Below are 19700 nucleotides of genomic sequence, written 5' to 3'. Positions count from 1 at the left end.
CTGTATCACACAGTAACTTTCTCTACTTAAAAGAATGAGAAATGCATGGTGTCAGATGTCAAACGTCCTTTGCTCCCATATAGGCATCACCAGTGGTAATAACAAACAGCTACCCTGAGCTGTAGCAGGTTGAGGTATTTGACTGCTTGAAAAGTATGTCCCACAGTTTGGGAAACCTTGTATCTCTTGAGTCATAGTGCTCCTAGACACATTGGTGAGTGAAGGGCCAACTAATTTTGTGTGATGAGAAATGTCTCTCCTGTGTTGTATACTCAAATGTTTTTTTGTCCATTGAGGAGTCAAAATACTGAAAATCATTTATGCTAATTTCTAAACAGAAGGATGACATACATTCAGTATCACAGTATCACCAAGGTTGGAAGAGACCTCAAAGATCATCAAGTCCAACCTGTCACCACAGACCTCATGACTAAACCATGGTACCAAGTGCCACGTCCAAACCTCTCCTAAACCCTTCCAGGGATGGTGACTCCACCATCTCCCCGGGTAGCACATTCCAATGGCGAACGACTCTCTCAGTGAAGAACTTTCTCCTCACCTCCAGCCTAAACTTCCCCTGGCCGAGCTTGAGACTGTGTCCTCATTTTCTGTGGGGTCAAAACAATAAAGGAGCAGGACAAATTTTTGCTTATAACTAAAAACCACAACTCAAGTGAAAAGGCAAAATCAGAAAGAAATAGTCCCTCTATGATTAGCCCGTGAAACTGAAATTCTCCAGTGTAGTGTATGCTTCTCTCCAGTGGAACTGCAAAACTGTTTCAAAATCATCTTTAAGCTGATGATAAGGTGAGGTATTGTCTTTCTGTAGATCATTTAAATATAATCAATTTTTTAAGGTTTTGGTGCTACAGAGACCATTCTGATCTGAAGCAGCGATGACAAACGTTAACTGTTTGTCTAAGCTAACTGTTGCTGTAGTGCTGATGGTGTCACTTATGCTTGTAGTTATCCCTCTGCCAAGCAAATGCATGTGTGATGTCTGCAGCTTGCCCCCTTTCTCCCTGCTCCCTGAAGTTATCTAACCTATCATATGTTTCCTTTTCAACTAAGCTTCAATTAATTCTGACCCTGCAAGTCTGCATCTGTAGAATAATCACAGAAATGGGAAATGCTAATATGTGCCTTGGGAGGCTGGCTCTCCAGTCCTGTCTGGCTTAATGATGCAGCACATTTGGATTGCTGTAACTGAATACAGGCTCACCCTGCTTAGCCCCAGTATTTTTGTTTATGATGATTGTTTTTACACTATTTGAAATTATGCAGTTTAAAGAAATGAGAGGACCCAGGTAGGAGCCCCCTGACTGTAAAGATGAGTGTAGCAACAAAAATAATTTTCTGGGTTTATCTGCTTATTGGGGATTGGAAATAATAATCCTCTATCTAATACGTGCTTATTCTGGCCCAAGGTTTTACCAGGTTATGAGTAGATGACTTTCCTTGACTGACTTAACCACTTCACATCGGTATTCATTGTTTATGTTACGTGTCTGGTTATCTTCTCCATTTGCAGAATCTATGAAGTATTTGACATGTTTGTGTAAACAGCTTGATTCCTGAAAATATGTTCTGAATTAGATGCACTTATTGTACAACAATGCACTAGCAACGTTTTGAGATCGCTCAAAGTGTTTCCCATCAGATCAGGCATTTAGGTTTCAGGTATGACAGTCACACCTCTAAAAACAATTCCAGTGCAAAATTTGAGATTGAGGTTGAAAACATAAAATTAGAAGTTTCTGTTCTGTTTGCCTTTCAGTTGCAGTACTTAGGGGTCACAAGTTGCTTCCTGCAGCTGCAAATGACTGCAAATGTCTCATTTCTTCTAAAATGAAAGATTCTCTTTGCATGGAATTGCATATCCTCAGAATAAAAAATATTTAGAAATCCTTAGAAGATCATCAAGTTGATTAATATAAACAGTATACATTTTTCTTCCACTTCCCTCAATTCCCCACAAGTGTTTGTCTGTACAGAGAACTTTGCCTTTGTTGCTGGAGTGGCCAAAGCTGTACTGAGCTGCTTAGCATGAATATACATACACCTGTACCATGTGAAGGCATATCAACTATAAACACAAGTGAAGGCTATACAATGTACTGTATAATTTGAGAGCATAGTATTTTATGTCCCTTTTGGCTTTTGGATGTTGAAATGAGTCCATATATGCTATATGTAAGAAGAGTGCTCCAGAACTCAGAGGGATAAAAATCTTCCATTGGGAAAGCTTGTCTATGAGACAGATTTATGCATTATTCATATGTACTTGCTTTTCTTTGATTTACTGCATATGCTTGGTCTCTTTAATATTTTGAAGATAATTTTGAACTGTTCCATTATGCAACTTCAAATGCAGTTCATTGTTTTCCTTTGCTCCAATTGTTTCAAGGTTGGCAAATGAAGCAAATATTGGTGTTCAAAGGAAAATAATTGCAAATATTATTTCTTCTTGGAATCTCTATCCATATATCTGTAAAGCTTCTGTAGTTAAGAGAAAATGACACAGGTTAGCATTTGGCATTTGATCATTTTGAATTTTCTTGTATCAATTACTTGTTTGTTGTTGTAAGTGCTAAATCTTGAATAATTTACTGGCTTTCTAATATGTACTGTCTGCAATCTTTGAAGTTCGGTAGTCAATTGAAAGGTTTGCTGGAGCTGACAATGATTCACCAGAGGAGAGGTTTGTTCTTGCAGCCATCTGGTAATTCTGGGTTCTCTAGAGGAAAGAGAAGCCTTTTGATAAAGTAGATCAAAGCATCCTGCTCTTTCAGTGACTGATACCTATAAGTAACTTAGAAGAATGGTTTCAAAAAGCCTGTCTCATTTGCCAAACTTTTCTGTTCTGGTTATGATACAATGTTGGTTGTGATTGATATTTTAATTATATTTAAATCTTTAATTACATACCTCTTTTATGGATCATTTACAGAACTAAGTGTTTTGTTAACCCAGAGATTTGTAATTTACTAAATATTCTGTCATGATTAATAACATCAATGCTAAACCGTGTTCTTTGTCATGCTAACTGTACAGGTATTGCAAAGGTAAGGGTGCTATCAAAGACTGTACATGTGCCATACCATAAGCCTAAGACATAGGTGTACCTCTTGGACTGTAGGTGATGCACAACTGTAATGTAAATATCTAGATATTTATCTCATAATATTTCCAGGATTAGTTCTGGTTGCAATTGGGATTCTGGTATGGGGTTTGCAGATATTTGTTAGTGAAGAGCAAATATGGGAATAGAGTTAGGACAGGAAATGTGTGTTGCAATGTTCACTTGAAATGAAATCACTCGTACTGGATTGTACATACATATTTGAGATTTGTCTGGAATCAGGATATTGTTTCTATCCCATCAGAAGTTCCAGATGTGTGATTGCCTTGATCTCACATGTCCAGTCTTCTCAAAGAGTGAGTTTATTGCATCACAATGGTGGCACAAGAAGCCAAAGAGTGTGATGAAATTGGCTTTTATCTTGCAAGTTATTAAGTGAAATGATGCCAGAGTGATATTTAGTACTGTTACAGTAGAAGGAAGGGAAGAGCCTTCACTTGTAACACACCATACCTCTGTTTATGGAAAGAGGCAGGATTTTCTTGCTAGGGTTGATTCAGTGCTCAGTGGGACCAAGGAGCTCTGTTTGTGCCATTCACCTTCTGTAGTGACTGATACACTGATGAAAGAAAGTAATTTGACTCTGTATGTCACACTGTCCTCAAAGGCTGTCCAGGATTTCAGAAATAGTTGATGTGCTTTGGGATGTAGCCTGTATCATCCTAACAGCTATATGTACTGTTTATTAATATGTTGACTTTATTATTATTTAACCACCCAAAGGATTGGCTGTATGTCAAACAGCAGTGAATATCAGGTAGTTTTTAAGAACTTTATACATTTAAAATACAAACTATATAACTAAGCTGGTACTAAATTCTCTGACAATGGAACAATGGGAGTTTGGTGAAGGAATAGCTGATTTTTCACATTAAAATTTGCTTGAACTCAGATATGAAAAGGGCATGTAGATAGCAGAAGAAAATTCCATGTACTTGAGCTTGCTGTTATTGTTCAAGCCTCTCAATGAGTGATTCAAGACGTATCTGGTGCTCACGTTTCTCATTAAGCCCACAATCAATAGCAAATCTGTAATTCCATACTGCATAGTCTTCCACAGTTTCATGTTCTGCCTGCTGTATCTCTGAATCAGATGCATATGTTTACCTGATTGTTTATGTCTTTGTCTGCTCAAGATGTGTAGCTCCTAGCAGCTACAGTTGAACTTTTCACTTTTTTTTTGCAGTGTGGGAACTTTGCTGTTTTGGTGGATGTTCGTATTTTGCCTCAAGGCTCGAGTAAAGACACCAGCTGGCTTTCAGATCATGAGAAAGAGGTACAACAAATATCATTTCTGTTTCAAAAGCATGTGGCTGCAGAGAAAAAACTTGGATTGACTTGAACTGTTTGGAATTTGTCAATGTTCTGAGAGTATTTTTAGTTATACCTAACTGTCAACGGTTTCTGCGGGACCCTTAAGTCAAACATATGTGCTTTTTTGGTCACTAATGACCACTTTTAATTTGCCTTTTCATTTTTATGCTCTGTGTGTGTGCATGCTTGCCTGTGTGCCTGCTGTTTTGATTCTCATGCCTCAATGTTTAATTTTAAAGACATGCATCTGATGAATATTTGTAAATTATCCTAAGTGATGTAAACCAAATAGCCATGGGTGTCGTGTTTGCAGATCTTGTTGGCGAAATATCTTTCCATTAATTGTTTTTCTGTGTTCCTAGAAGTGTGAATGATGTTGCATTTAGATAATGCAAGGAAGCATAATGAATGTTCATGATAAGCTCTAGTACCCATTGTATGTTATGAAATGAAACTCCCAGTCTTTAAGTGTATCATCTGTATATCCTGACAGTAAAGACATTTTGCAAAGCCAGTGACCAGCGAAATTATGAATGGAACTTTCATCAGGTTCAGTGTGACTTCTGTTACACTCTTGTGATGAGTTACTGGTGGGAGTTTTCCCCTGATTCAGTCTGTGTGGGAACCTGAGAAGTTCCCTATTGAAAATGAATGCAGGACATGTTTCAAATGCCTGTGGACTTTCCCGCAAGTCTCTGTTACGGTAATTTTCAGCAGATACCTTTCCTAATAGTGCTGTGATTAACTTGTCACTGCAGAGCATCCCACTATGTCTCAAAGTAATAATTTTAAAGAAAATTAAAAGAAACAGTAAATAAATATCCTGAGGGAGTGAAAGCAGACTATTTAACAGCTTATGGGTCATCTGATTTGTGGTTTAAGCAATGCAAGAAGGAAATAGGGGGAAATCTTCTAGACTTCTTTTTTTTTTTTCCTGAGCAAATGAACACTTAGTACCCCTTTCTATTTATAACCAGTTTTGCTACCCTGGTTATCTGTCTTTTAAGTGTTTTCAAAATGTATTTTGTAAGACTGCCAAAACAAAAGATACGAATTTCAGGAAATTAGATCATGATTGATTTAATAGAGAGGCATGACAGGGCAGCATTCATTACGTTTCTGTAACCACATTTTTTAAGTGAAGTACAAAGGCTGCATATTTTTGACAGCAGAGAAGTGTGATTCCAACAGCTTTACAATTCTCTTCCTGAAGGTCCTATGCAGAACCTTTGTTAAAGTGGGAAGAGAAAGGTCAGTGAGGTATTCTAGGCAAATGATGCCTGTAATTATATATAGTTAGGGGGGTTGAATGTTTTTTGGTTTGGTTTGTGGTTGGAGTTTTTTTGTTGTTTGCTTGTTTGTTTTTTCTTGTGATAGCTTTTGCAAATTCATTGCAAGCAGTTTTGTACACTTCCATTGTTAACAAATTCTGGAAAATACTGATGGTGGCACAGCCTTCTTTGCTTGTCTGTGGAAAAGCAGATGTGTCTTAGACCCCATGATTTCTGCTGATCCCCTACTTGCCCTGGATGAAAGTCAGTGGCTGCTGTTTGTAGTGATGGTGCTTGGGGATGCAGTCCCAGGCAGAGGGAGGGAGTATTGCTGGCCTGTCAGCTGCCAGCCCCTTCTTGGAGCATGGGTCACCTACAGTGATCTGGGAACAAAATGAGTGCACATAACCATGAGGCTGGTGTGAGAAAATGCAGTGCACCTTGTCTAGCTGGGCATTGTGAAGAGTACAGTTCACACACAGCTGTCACATGTTACACAGAATTACGTTGGGATTGCTGCAGCATGCAAATTGAGCCATTTGGGAGTTTTTTCTGTCTTGATGCCCTTCAACTTTCCCTGCCCTTTCTGTTCTATCACTTTTCCCCTGGAATAACAAAGGCAAATTTAAATCTTTGTGCTTTGAGAAGCATTTATTAAACTGAATGCTATTGTGTCATTGCTATGATTCTCTGTATGCAGATAGACCACCTCAGTTAGAAGTTCTTTTTAGTGTTGGAAAGTATGTAGAGGTGACTCTCTTGAAGCCCACTCTTCTTTATGCACCCTTAAAAATAGGTCTCTATATTTCTTTGTGGAGAACCATTTAAACAGTATTTCCATAAGCATAACAACTAAAATATTTTCCATGTAAATGAAGGAAGTGCATGCTAACTTTTATTGTTGCAGGAGGAACCAAATGCACATTGTTTCCGCTGCTTTCTAGATCTTTTCATTCTAAGCTGAATGCATAGTCCTGGAAAGGAATGTGTAATGAGATCACTTTAGTGAGCTAAACACAAGAATAAGTAAATGTAGTATTTATAGCTGTACTCTTCAAGCAGAAAGGAACATGCATTTCTTACTTTAAGAAGAAAATACTGTTTGTGGTTGATAATGTAGGTGTATTGCTTTTGTTTAGAGCAATATGTTAATAATTTGGTTCTTTTTACACTTTCCAGATTGACCAAAACTAAATTTCAAACCATGATGTTTTAGTTTAGATAGTGCTGGTGTAATTAAGTCTGTTGTCCAAACGTTGTGAAAAGGTAAAATGATATTTTTGTCTGTAACAGTTATGAGCACAGAGTATGAGCACATAGTTATGTTGTATGGAAACTGAGAATACTGAAGCAAAAGTCTCAAATACTTGTGTATGAAGTAATCTGAAAACTTATTCTGGTATTTCAGTGATTCATTTTTTGCCTTTACTCCAAGTATATTTTTCTGGATGAAGGATTTATTCTTCTTGAATGGTATGTGGATTTTACTGGGCTTTGTAGAAGAAAGTATGAAAGAGAAACAGTTATGTTTAGGAGCAGTCAAATCAAAATGAACAAGAGAAATTAGGTTGCTGTGGCCTAATTAACTTTGAGTCTGCCCCCACAATGAATTGAACCAAATTATCTGTCTATAAGTATGTTGACTTACAGGGCTTCTTGCAGAGAAGTGTGTTGACAATTCCTGGGAGGATTTTCACTAATATTTTGCTTAAACACTTAATTTCAGAATGCATTTTTTCACATCTTGCATACAAATGAAATACATTAGCTATTAAAAACAATTATTAACATTGTAACATAATGTATTTCCCATTGGCTGAGAAATTCATCATGTATTTTGTCTCTTGTTTTGTAGCAAAATTGATTTATTCTTCCCTTCCTTGTTTGCATTCATTTCCTAAATTATGTGCTTCTCACCTCTGTGCTACTTCAGTTCTTAGTTGTTCTCTCTGTTTCATGTGAAAGGGAGTGATTTTTGTATTGATTTCTGCTTTGTGTCTGTGGGCATGTATGTAAGTTTAGAACTAAATAGGCCAATGGTTACTCTTTCAGGAGCTCTGCATGCTGCTGGAGGAAGTTGTTGCTTCAAGGGTCAAACACTACTTGGAAACACCTAAACAGCGTGGTCAGTGGAAATCAATGGAACATGCATCATCTGGTCCTCTGTTTCTTACAGGTAAAACAAATTATTTAACTTACTGTGAAATAAAGTAAGATAAAGCATGGTGGAAACTGCTACTCTTTGTTTTGTTCCATGAGAAATTTGCCATTGGGAAAGTCAGTAAACCTGAAATAGCTGCTATTTCAATCTGAAATTACTTTATTAAAAAAATGAAGAAGGTTTTATTTAAAAATTAACATAGTGCTTGTACTATTAGTATAAAGTGTAGAGTCCTGCACCTGGGGAGGAATAACACCAGGCACCAGTATAGGTTTAGGCATCACCTGCTGGAGAGTAGCTCCACAGAGAAGCCCCTTGGAATCCTGGTTGACAGTAAGTCATCCATGGGGCAGCAATGTGCCCTGATGTCTAAGGAGGCCAATAGTATACTCAGGTGCATTAAGAGGAGTGTGTCCAGAAGATTGAGGGAGAGTCTCCCCCTGTACTCAGCCCTGGTTAGACCACATCTGGAATATTGTATGCACAAGGATGATTAAGGGACTAGAGTATCTCTCTTACAAGTAAAGACTGAGAGACATGGGGCTGTTTGGAGAAGAGAAGGCTAAGACCCCTTATCAGTGTCTACAAATATCTGAAGGATGGCTGTCAGGATGGAGCCAGTCTCTTTTCAGTGATACCCTGTGATAGGATGAGGGGGCAATGGACACAAACTCAGTCACAGGAAATTCCATCTCAGTGTGAGAGAAAACTATTGTGAGGGCGATGGAGCACTGGAACAGGCTGCCCAGGGAGGTTGTGGTCTCCTTCTCTAAAGATCTTCAAAACCCACCTGGACATGTTCCTGTGTAACCTGCTGTAAGTGGCCCTGCTTTGCAGGGGGGTTGGACTTAATGATCTCTCGAGGTGCCTTCCAACCCCTGGCATTCTATGATTAGCATTCAAAGGAAGAAATGCTATATTTCTGGGTCCTCCAAAATGGATGGAAAGCTTGCTGGTTTAAGTCCCCTTTTCCTTTAGAATTTTTTAACTTTAGACATGACACCTTTACTTCCTGCTCTTCTGACAACATGTTCAATCTTAAAAAGTTACATGATGGTGGGATAAATGATCTTTGCCACTGCACTGGTGTTACTGCAGCCTTGGTAGTGGTGTTGATGACTTTGGAGTAATTACCATGCAGAAGAAAACAGAACAAAGAACATTTACTCAGTTGGAATTTTTTGGGGGTTGTTTGTATGGTGAGGCTAGTAAGTGCAATTTCAGTACCTGCATGCTTTAAACTAGAGGTAATGATGACTGTAGGTTGTGCTTTAATGTGAGATCACCTTTAGGGCCAAATGGCTTGCCAGGTTTTGTTTATTATGATTTTGCTGGCCATTGTGGTCATCATGGTGGGTTTTAGAGTTGATAGGCTTATGTTATGTCACACAAGTGATTGTTCTTTAAATAGTTCTTAGAAATTAATGACACTTCTGTGCTTTTTACTGGTTTGGTTTGGTTTGGTTTTTAATGACCAGCCTGAAGCATATTATAAACTTGTCACAGTGAAGAGCTGCATTAGTAAAGCCCTTGTGTTGGCAATAGTTTCTCACAGTTCTTTAAATATATTGAAATTGATGTCTAATGAAATGCATCACAAAGACAATTCCATAATTTCAGCATAGAATAAATATGCTGATAAACCTTTTGAAATTCTGTATGCATTATATTAACAATTTTAATTCTGAACATATTCTTTGTTTTAAAAATAACGTTTTCGGTTCCTGAAAAGCTATATTCCTATAGAATTCTAGTTAATAGTTGCAGCTTTGAACGTTACTACCAATATTAATGAGTTTTTAGCACAGGTTCAAACAGTTCTTCGCACAGGTTAAATCCTGTGTGGTTGGCTGCTTATTGCTAAATGTTAGGTATACGTGGGAGCCAGATTATTATAGCCTGACAGGAGGGGTTTTTTTTCCACCCATAAGAACACAAAGCTGCATAAGCCAAAACTGCTTCAGGACACTAAAGGATTTTGAAACCCTTTTTTATCCTTGCAATTTATAACTATATTTTGCCCCTTTAAAATATTATCAACATATATAAACCACACAAAGCTTCAGGTCTCTGTAGATTTCTGGGTTTGAATGAAAAGCCAGAATTTTCTTACAGTGAGAGTACAAGGCCATTATTAGGGTGGGATCAGAATTTCTGAGATTTGTTGAGGTTTTGCTTTGTTTTCTTTTACTGGGTGGTGTTTTGTCTTGTTTGTTATTTAAAGTTTCTACCTCAGTAAAAAGTAGGGTTTAAAAACAATTGGGTTTGTAAGATAAAGCTGCCAGACAGAATAATTTATTTTTTTAATATATATGTAGGCAGATGCAACACTACTTTGAGGGTGCTCATGGGATTTTAGGGTCTTATATTTTCTTTTAGATCATTAACTTTTCAGTAACAATACTAGTATGTTGTTGCAGGGTTATGGATTGATCTTCTGCTTGACTCTTCCCTTATTTCCTGAAAATTAAAAACTTAAGGATATGAATTTGAAGAGGTCATCAGTAAGATCTATGACAGTTTTAGATTAAAGAGTATTTACTTTGGATAAAGCAAAATTATTGTTCTACCGGTTTTCTGCCGTTAATCTCACTGTCATTAATTAAAGAAATAAAGGAAGAAAACGGTCTGTGATAACAACATTCATGTTGATCTTCATTTCCAAATCCATCTCTCTCTTCTCTCAGCCTGCTTTGCTCAGGGCTGTAATTTGTAAGAAAGGAGTGCTTTGTTCAAGTCCAAGAATCAAGTTTATTCAAGTTACATTCAAGTCTATTCTTACCTGAGAAGGTGTTCACTGAAGCAACTTGGACCTACCTCTGAGGCACTGTCCCTTTTAGGTGAGCCACAAGTCTTTAACAGTTACCATCACTCAAATGTGGCTCCATAGCCTTTTGCCTTCCTCTGTGGGATCACAGGTTCTGTTTGTAGAGTGTAGTGAAGTTTGTGTTTTTTTTTCCCCACAAACAGATGAAGTTCAAGATAGCAGGCCAGTGTTTGGCTGCCAAATGTTTTGTAGTATACACAGAAATGCAGAAGCTTGGTATGTGGCTAGTGACATACGCATACTGTAGGTGCTCCTGGTGAAATAGTGAAGCTTACAGCTGTTGTTGCATTTTTTGAACTCTTCAAACTGAGTGTGGTTTCTTTTGCTCAGAGTTATGCAAGTATGTGTCTAGAGTTCCACAGCTGTAAAACTCCTGCTGTTGTAAGTAACAGAGTATGTATGGAAGGGACATTAAGATGCTGATTAGCTGGTTATTTACTACTTGAAGTATCCCAGGTCAGTATTCCACCCCTATTTAAACTCAGATGTTTTCAGGTCAGTTTTCATTAGCTTACTCTCCACATTGCAGGAGGTATCCAAAATTTATTAGAATCAGAATTATTAGACTAGTATTAGTAACATTTTAGACTACCCCTAACACCAAAGCATGTTGTATTAGGATTTTCTTCAGAAACAGATGCCAACGTACCTCCCTTTGACGAGCAGATCTCACCCTGTTGTCTAGATCTGTTATGCAAAGACTGTTGTTAAGCTGTCTTCTATAACTATTTTGAAGACAACATTTTCACCTATCACAATTGCTTTCTGGTGTTACTCTTACATTATACTTAATGTTATTTAATATCACCTTTCAGTTTGGTGGCATGAAGTGTAAATATCTGTGCCTGTTAGTTGTTAATTTCAATGTATTTTTCATTTAAGTTACACCCACACAGCAGTGTGTGGTGGGTCGCATACCATCTCATTAGGAAATCTGTGGGTGTTACACACAGGAGAAGAAAGAAAGAATGGAAAAATGAGAGAAAGTAGCCAAGACAAGCAAGTTCTTCCTATTCTTCCTTTTGTCTGAACAATTTCCCCACCCCTCCCAAATGGCCAGTGTGAACAATTTGCCAAAGTAAGCTTTAATTTAGTCTTTGGACATAGGCTTTGGTATAAACTCTTGGTTTCCTGTGTTTAATTAATGTCCAAATGGGCTTGATTTTTGGCTTATTTTTTTTTAAGAAAAAAATTTAAATTGGGTAGATTTTCAAAGATTTAATTTTGCCTGCATCCAATCTGCATGGACAAATGGTGCAGGAAGGGCATCTACCAGGTATGAATACCTTGCATTATTGGAAGTTGAGTAAACTCAAGCTCTCCAATAACAAACCCCATGCATTAGTCAATTCCTCTCATTAATGAATTTTCCAAATGTGTAATCTTTGAAGCTAGAACTTTGAAAATGTGTCTCATACATTTTTGCCTTGCACCACTTGCACTACTCCATAAGACATACTGCTTTTTAGTGAGGGTGTCATGCACATTAGTGTGTCATATTTCTCACCTACTGTGTTAAAAGCGGAGCCTGTTCGGTCATGCTCTGCAGAAGGTGGCTGGTTTTGATTAACAGCAATGAGAATGAAGTAGCAAGGGGCTATAAAGAGGACTGAGCTGAGATATTGAATACAGGAGAATGACAAAGGGAGGACTGTGGAAAATTAAAGAAGGCACAGTATACATTGGCAGAGAGGAAAGAAAAAGGAGGATGCAGAATGAAAGTATGGCTAGTAGAAATGTCTCTGTTAGAAGCGGAAGGAAGGAAGAGATATCTTGTAAACTGACCTTCTTCCACCTCTTGGGGAAGGAAAAAGTTAATGTTTATCTTACAAGCAATTTTCAGATCTTTTCTCATTCCATTCCCTAGCGTTCTTGGTGTTTTTCTTGGCTTGAATGCGGAACATTTTTGCTCTGATTTCAGATCTTTTTATTGTACAGTCTCATCTAGAGTGAAAATAATTAGAAAGCATGCTGTCACATGGCACAGTGAGCTCCCAGCTTGATTTTTATCTGCTTTCCTTGGGACTGTGTATATTTTAATATTTCTAACCTAATTTTCTAAGGAAATGGGGCATATTGTGATCATGTGATGATTTCATAAGAAAATACATTTCTGCTACTTATGAAGTGATTTGTTTGGCTCCTGAAAGCACACAGACACAAAATACAATAAATCATGATGGTAAATACTCCAAACTGCTTTGGCATTGCATTTTAATTTGAACATTATGAGGTTTTTAAGGAAAACACCCTTTTCAGACTGACCTAGTTTGCTTCAGGAGTGTTCACTATTACTGTAGAATTTGAATTGTGTAAGTCATTTGTAGAATATGTTCCATATTATAATCTTGCAGCAGCAAAACTGATTTTATTCCCACCCTCCCAGCTGTTAACTCTTACTCCTTTGCTGTGAGACAGAGTTTGGTTTTATCTTAACTAGAATAATTTCACCTATCTTGTTTAAAGAGCAAAAAAGTTCTGGGGGCAACTGGGGGGAAAATAAGCTATGACAGATAAGTTACCACAGGGGACTGAGGAGGACCGAAGCCCTTTCAATGAACTTTGATGTTTCCAGTTGCACATTGTAATTTCTGTCTCTCTAAATAATTACATTGTGGCTTCTTTACAATGGAATCATTTATGGTTAGTGGCCAAGTCCTGCAGATATTTGTGAACTTTAAACGTACATTCATCTGTCTGTGACAACGAGCCTCATAGCTCCCTGAAGTATACAGTAACTTATGCAACAGGTTATGAAAAATGTTTTGATTAGTGTCTTGTACTTAATATTTCCTGCGTTTGCTTTAGATTGCCCTTTCCCATGTTTTATAGCCAGCTAGTGGGGAGTAAAAGCATCCCTTTATCACCAAAATATTTCTGTTCTAGATGATCAGAGTTGTATATATGAGGTTTTTTATTATAATTGTTATTTCCTTAGGTAGAGGTTAGTTGACAATGCACAAACAGCCACTCTTAAACAGCTGTATAAGCTATAAAGGCCTTTCTATACCATCCAGGTGTTTTTGCATAGTAATTTTGCTGTTAGTGCTTCGGTTTATGCAGATGCATTTATACAAATTCCAAGTTTCTCGTTGGAATTTTCATTCTATAGTTAGGCAAAAAGTCAGTGTTCAGTAATTGTGTATTTGCAAAGTGGAATTATGTATCTTTCAATTTATCAAAGGTGGCTAGAAGTTAGAATAGAATTAACCAGGTTGGAAAAGACCTTCGAGATCGAGTCCAACCTATCACCCAACACTGAAGTCCCATGGCACCTAGAGCCTCCCTGATGTACAGGGCCACCCCTCCACCCCTTCTCCCTCTCCTGTCTCCATTTAAGGGCCTGTAGCCATCAATTACAGTGCTCCAGTCATGTGAGTCATCCCACCACATTTCTGTGATTGCAACTACAATATAACTTTCTTGCTGTAACAAGGCTTCCAGCTTCTCTTGTTTGTTACCCATGCTGCATGCATTAGTGTCCACGCACTTCAGCTAGGCTGCTGGTTTCACCCCTGACTCCAGCCTACCACCCTCAGACTCCTGTCTGGGGGGACTGGTTTCAGCCCCATCCCCTTTGAATGTAGTTTAAAGCCCTGTCAATGAGACCTGCCAACTCCCTTCCTAGAACCCTTTTCCCTCCTGGGGATAGGCCATTCTCACGTGCTAGGATCTTCCTCCACCTCTGGGATGGATGTACTCCGTCTATTGCTAGCGGACCTGGTGCCATAGAAAGTTCCCCAAGATTGAAAAACCCAAAATTCTGTTGGTAGCACCAGCCCCTGAGCCACTTGTTAATTACAGCTGCTTTCCTGTTCCTTTCAGTATTCCTTTGTGCAACTAAAGGTATTGATGGAAAAAATTACCTGTGGCCCTGACGGCTCAACCAGTTTTCCCAGAGCCTTGAAGTCCTTTTTGGTTGCCTTGGGACCTCTGGTTTCAACATCATCACTCCCTACCTGCATAACTACTAAAGGATAGTAATCAGAGGACTGTACCAGACTAGGCAGCCTTCTGGTAACATTCCTGACCCATAATTAATAGGCAATTAATCTCTATCAGTTAAAAACAAAGTTTAGGATGGTAGTTTGATGCAGGTGTTGACAGTTAGGCAAGACGAACCCTACCTTTAATTCTTCATTTGATAATCACTTTAGAATGTCAGAGTGACTTTCATTTAGGCCAGGGAAGGCAGAGCTACCTTGTGAAAGAGCATCTGTGTGCTCCAAGTGGGAATTCAGCTTTTTCGGAATACACAAGAAGTGATTTTGAAAGTCTGTCACTAGGCACTTACTATTTCTTACTTGACTGCCTGATTCTTCTCTGTAACATCTCTTCCTCTTGAAGATGCACTTCCTTGTGTGCTCTGAGTTTTTTAAGCTTCCATGATCACTGGGAAACAGAGGACAGAATGTTTGTGTGGAGCTTCTATAGACTTGTTTAAAGCACAAGGCACAGCTGGAAAAGGGAGCAGAGAGGTTTGGGAAGTTTTTGAGTGTTGACTTGAAATTTTCTGAAGAAAAGTTTGACTCTTACTTACCTTCTCCTGTCCTTTGGGAACAGGCAAACAGGATTTCTGCTAGAAGCGTTTTAGAAATTCTCAATCTTTATAAATGTTCAAATTCCTTCTCTTGGAATGACTAAAATACCAGGGAATAAATTAATTGATCAGCAGGACACACCTGTCTTTCCTTAGCTGTCTTCCTTGAAGACTGTGCTGTCTGCAATGTGCTACAGATCAACCTGAAGTGGCTGGATGTGCTCATAACTTTCAGGGTTGTGCAAATTTTTAACGTAGTATGGCTTAGGATTTAATTTTTTTCAACTTGGGTGTGTGTGATTGCATATGCTGCATGCTACTTGGGTTGCATTGTTTGGATGCATACCAGGTCTGCCTTTTGGTGTTAAAACCCCACAAGCACTGCATTCCTTGTGTGCTTGCTGTCTGTGTGCAGATCGTGCTCTGTCTGTGTGTAGGTGTGGTTGCTCTGTGCTACTAGGGACTTTGGAAAGTCCTCTGTGTTTAATAAGGCAGAGTTTTTATGATTTTAGACCTAAGTAGTCTTGTTGGGCAGCAATAGGAGCTGTGATACTGCTGGTGTGTTCTGGCAGGCACATCAGCATTTACATTAGGAACATTGTCAGCATCTTAGGTTTGAGGGGTTAGGAGAGGGGAAATAGCTTGATTTAGTGAAGAAGTCCAGAAAACCCAAATCAAAATCAACCTGCTATGAAAACACAGATAATGAAATACAAAGGGAAATACAAAAGGAAATACAATTTCTCATGGGAGAAGAAAGAGTGTATCTCTTTCAAAAATGAAATAGATGTGATAGATTCTTTTGCCCTTTTGCTTTTTTAACTAGCTCAACTTTATGTTAAATGAGATGGAAAAAATAAGGATTTGATTTTTATTTTGAGGTGAAAAGTAAGGTTCCTTTAAAAAAAAATTGCTCTTTATTAAATGTTCCTAAAGACAGCATTATCATTTTGGTTACCGTGTAAGCAATAAAGAATAGGGATTTGAAATAAAACCTAAAAGAAATATGATTTCCCTAGAAATGTTTAGAGGAATTGACTTAATTGCAACCAGAAGTCTGACCTGGAAGTGTAATGTTTTGACCTTTTAGCTGTCTGGTTTCCTAAATGTGTTGTTATGCTCTTTTTAAACTGTGAGAAAGTCTGTTTTACACATCCTTAACCCTTGCATTCCCTAGATGTCTCAATAGAAAAGCCCTCAAACTATCCCTGGCAGTTCAAGACAAACAAAAATTGTCATTGCATGTTCAGAAAGAAAAAATAATTCTTATAGGTATGTGTTGAGCACTGAAGTCTTTTCTGTTTTCATTATAACTGCAAGTAATTGTGTGTGTAATTTAATGGTTAAATATTAACTTCTTTTAAACTTCCCGCATTACCATATTACACAAGAACACTCCTTTGGTCTGAAGTGTCATTTGCATATGACAAAGGTAGAGAGAAGATACAGCTTTTTACATTGCAAACATTTTTGTGGCTTGGTTTATATTTGGAAAATTTTTATGAGGCTGTACAGGAATCTGTCCAGGTGGAGATGAAGGGCCAATTCCTGACAGAAGTTCTTCATACTTGCTTTGCATAAGTGAGAGCAGTTGCATGCATTTGAGTCACCACTGAAGGTACTATGTGTTTTGTATATTACTCACCGAGTCTTTTTATTGACTACAAAGACACAAGTGACAGACCACGAACAAAGCTTTGCAGGGCCCAGGCTTTAGTTTATTAAAAATGTATAGAAGTAAATCAAACTGTAGCATTGCAGCAAATAACAAAGGCTTCTTTTCCCCTCCTCTTTTGAAATAAAAAAAATTCAGTGAAATCTTGAATATGCATGGTGAGCATAGTAGCAGATCCTGATGTATTCCATCAGCTTCAAACAAATAAGAGATATTCCAATACAAAACACACTACTTTTATTCAGAGAAACATTCTACCTGTGAAATATTCACTATATAAATTAATGGAAAACAAAGTCTTTTGAATGATAAAACCTGCTTTAGAGAGTGTAGAAGGTGACATTCATGGCTTTGCTTATAGAATATATTTTTCATGTTCTTTCATCTTAATAGATATTGGGGGAGGTGGGGGTGTAGAATAGAGTAGAATAGAATAGAATAGAATAGACCAGATTGGAAGAGACCTTCAAGATCATAGGATATGGGCATTGCCCGTCTGTTCCTTGCTGTTGTCTTCCCGTGGCACAACACAGGCTCATAAGTTTTGATCTTTCATATAGAAAACCTTAAATTGGATATTTAATATTGAGGTTATTCTGTGTGCTTTTTTTTATTGCCCTTAACATTTTTTGCACTGATGCCTGAAACTGCAAGATAGTGAGCTGAGTAACTCTGGTGGGCCCATAACATCACGTTCTTGACTAAGATGAAATAGTGGTTTCTTACAAACCATTTTCCAGTCAGTCTCCAGCTTTGTCACCACAGGCAACATCTGCTTCGCTGCTAGAGCTGTGCGGCACTAATGAGACAATCACTGTCATGAGTAGTTCTTGGTGTTTTTGGTGATATTCTCTTTGCATCAGAGCTTGTGAGAGTAGAAAGAGATTGAGACCTGTTTGGAAATAGAGCCTTTCAGCAGCTGACTGAATTACGGTCTATTTAGTAACATTTATAAAAGGAAGATACAGAGAAGGCTCCATTGTGGTGACTTTTCACCTACTTGCTGTACTCCAGAATTTCCTTATATTCTCGAGTTATTTTAAACCTTTAAAGTGCCGCCTGTGTGAAAAGACAAAAACCCATGAACCTCTGGCACAGCTTACGTTGTTCACATAACAACATGAAGTGCTTGCAGGTTTAAGTCCACACATGTCTCTTAGAACTCACTTTCTTTTGAAGTGTCCTCTAGATGATAGGTTAGAAGAAAAGAGAAGACATGACCATCAACATCTACCTTTTAACTCCACTGAGCTATTCCAACAGAAGCCCTCAAAAACGAAAGGCAAGAGCATTCATTGCTAGCATATCTCAGGATCAGATTTGAAGAAGCTACCTTTTCAGGTTCATGCTATCCTTTTAAAGTTCTGCTGAAGATACTTGCTACTAGCTTTTCTTTTCCTCTCATTCTCTCCCATAATGTAGCTAGTGGCAGACTGTCAGGCTTTTGTCACCAAACCCATAGCCACGTGATGCAATATATTCCTGACATTTTTAGTGACTGTTGCATAGAGATCTTGTTACTGATAGAAGATTAAAGTCTTGTCAGCTGTGGGATCTATAGAATTAAAACTCTTTCATCTCAGGGAAAAAGTTTTGCAGAAATTATTTACTGTTGCTGGGGGGAAGAAGTAGAACCTGGAGACCCATGTAGGGTTTGATTGGCTTTGTTTGAAAAATCTGTCAACATCATAGTCCTGGCCCACACGATTATGTTGTTCCAGTGAACAATAGGGGAATCAGCCATGTCTGTTACATTCTGGAAGACTCATTCCCACATTTTGGTTGAGTTTTTTGTGCTAGAAGAGACCTTGCTTTGTAGAGGTTCCTGACACTTGCAATACCAAATCCTCCTTTCAATGTTTCATGGCATCAAAAAATTCCACAAAACATGTGAGCATCCTCAAGGAGAAAAAAAACAGAGACAGGCTGAAAGGACACAATTTTTTGATAGCTTATGCTTTGAAAGTAAGTATAGTGCCCTGGAAGTCAAACTTATCACCATCACAGTTTGTGTTTCATTTTAGCTAGAATATACCTTACTTGTATCAAGGAGTTCAGTGATGTGACATTGCTACTTTTGGATACATCTGTGTTTCGATAGTTTGGGGGAGATGCTGAGCTTGGTGTGCAACTGTGGCATCAGACAGTTTAGTTAAAAACTGCTCCTTCATGGTGATACAGCCACTTCAGATACTTTAGAGTTGTATGGTCATCAAGTCTGACATCACAAAAGGGTGAAATCAAATCTTGTCTCCTATCAGAAAGCAGTTGTCTGTGGTAATGGTACGCTGACCACCAGATACATTGCTCTGTGTTTATCTGGTTGAATGCATTAGCAGGTGGTGCTAGCTGTTCTTTCTTACCCATTATGAATGGGTATCTAGAGACTGCATCTTCAGAGCTGTTTTCTAGGGCTGGCTCAGCTTGCCTCTGCATCACAAGAGGAAGATGGTATTATTTTTTCCTTCAGAACTACTGTTTTCTCAGGACCTCCATGAGGTGCATTTCTCATCTTGTGGCCAGATGGTCTCATAGATGCTGTTCATCTCTGTCCTTTCTTCCAGAGTATTGCTGACCAGCAGGCTACAAAATGTCTTATCTGGGATCCAGATAAAATTGTGAAAGAGTAAGGTGGAAAGTATCAGTGACCTGTACTTGCTTTAAGCTGACTGTAAGACACTCTGGGAAAAGGCAGAGGCCAATTACAACACTGAATTTATTTGCAGGTGTAAGAGTTTGCAAAGCCAGACCTTGGAGCAATACTCAATAC

At 38.3% G+C, this 19700-nt stretch overlaps 1 protein-coding gene across 7 annotated transcripts in view; it reads left to right on the top strand.

The window, feature by feature from the left end:
• Positions 1 to 19700, top strand: part of SLX4IP (SLX4 interacting protein) — an 83082-nt gene that overhangs the window by 33098 nt on the left and 30284 nt on the right. For all 7 annotated transcript variants that reach the window (XM_068153170.1, XM_068153169.1, XM_068153167.1 and 4 more), the window contains 2 exons: positions 4329 to 4418; positions 7780 to 7903. In XM_068153170.1, coding sequence (XP_068009271.1) covers positions 4329 to 4418; positions 7780 to 7903 — 214 coding nt within the window. The remainder of the gene's footprint in view (positions 1 to 4328; positions 4419 to 7779; positions 7904 to 19700) is intronic.

This window comes from Melanerpes formicivorus, unplaced genomic scaffold (genome assembly GCF_026170545.1).
Source record: "Melanerpes formicivorus ecotype bairdi unplaced genomic scaffold, bMelFor1.0.p_v2 SCAF_25, whole genome shotgun sequence".
In the NCBI taxonomy this organism is placed as follows: Eukaryota; Metazoa; Chordata; class Aves; order Piciformes; family Picidae; genus Melanerpes; species Melanerpes formicivorus.
This window is presented reverse-complemented; position numbering and strand designations above follow the sequence as displayed.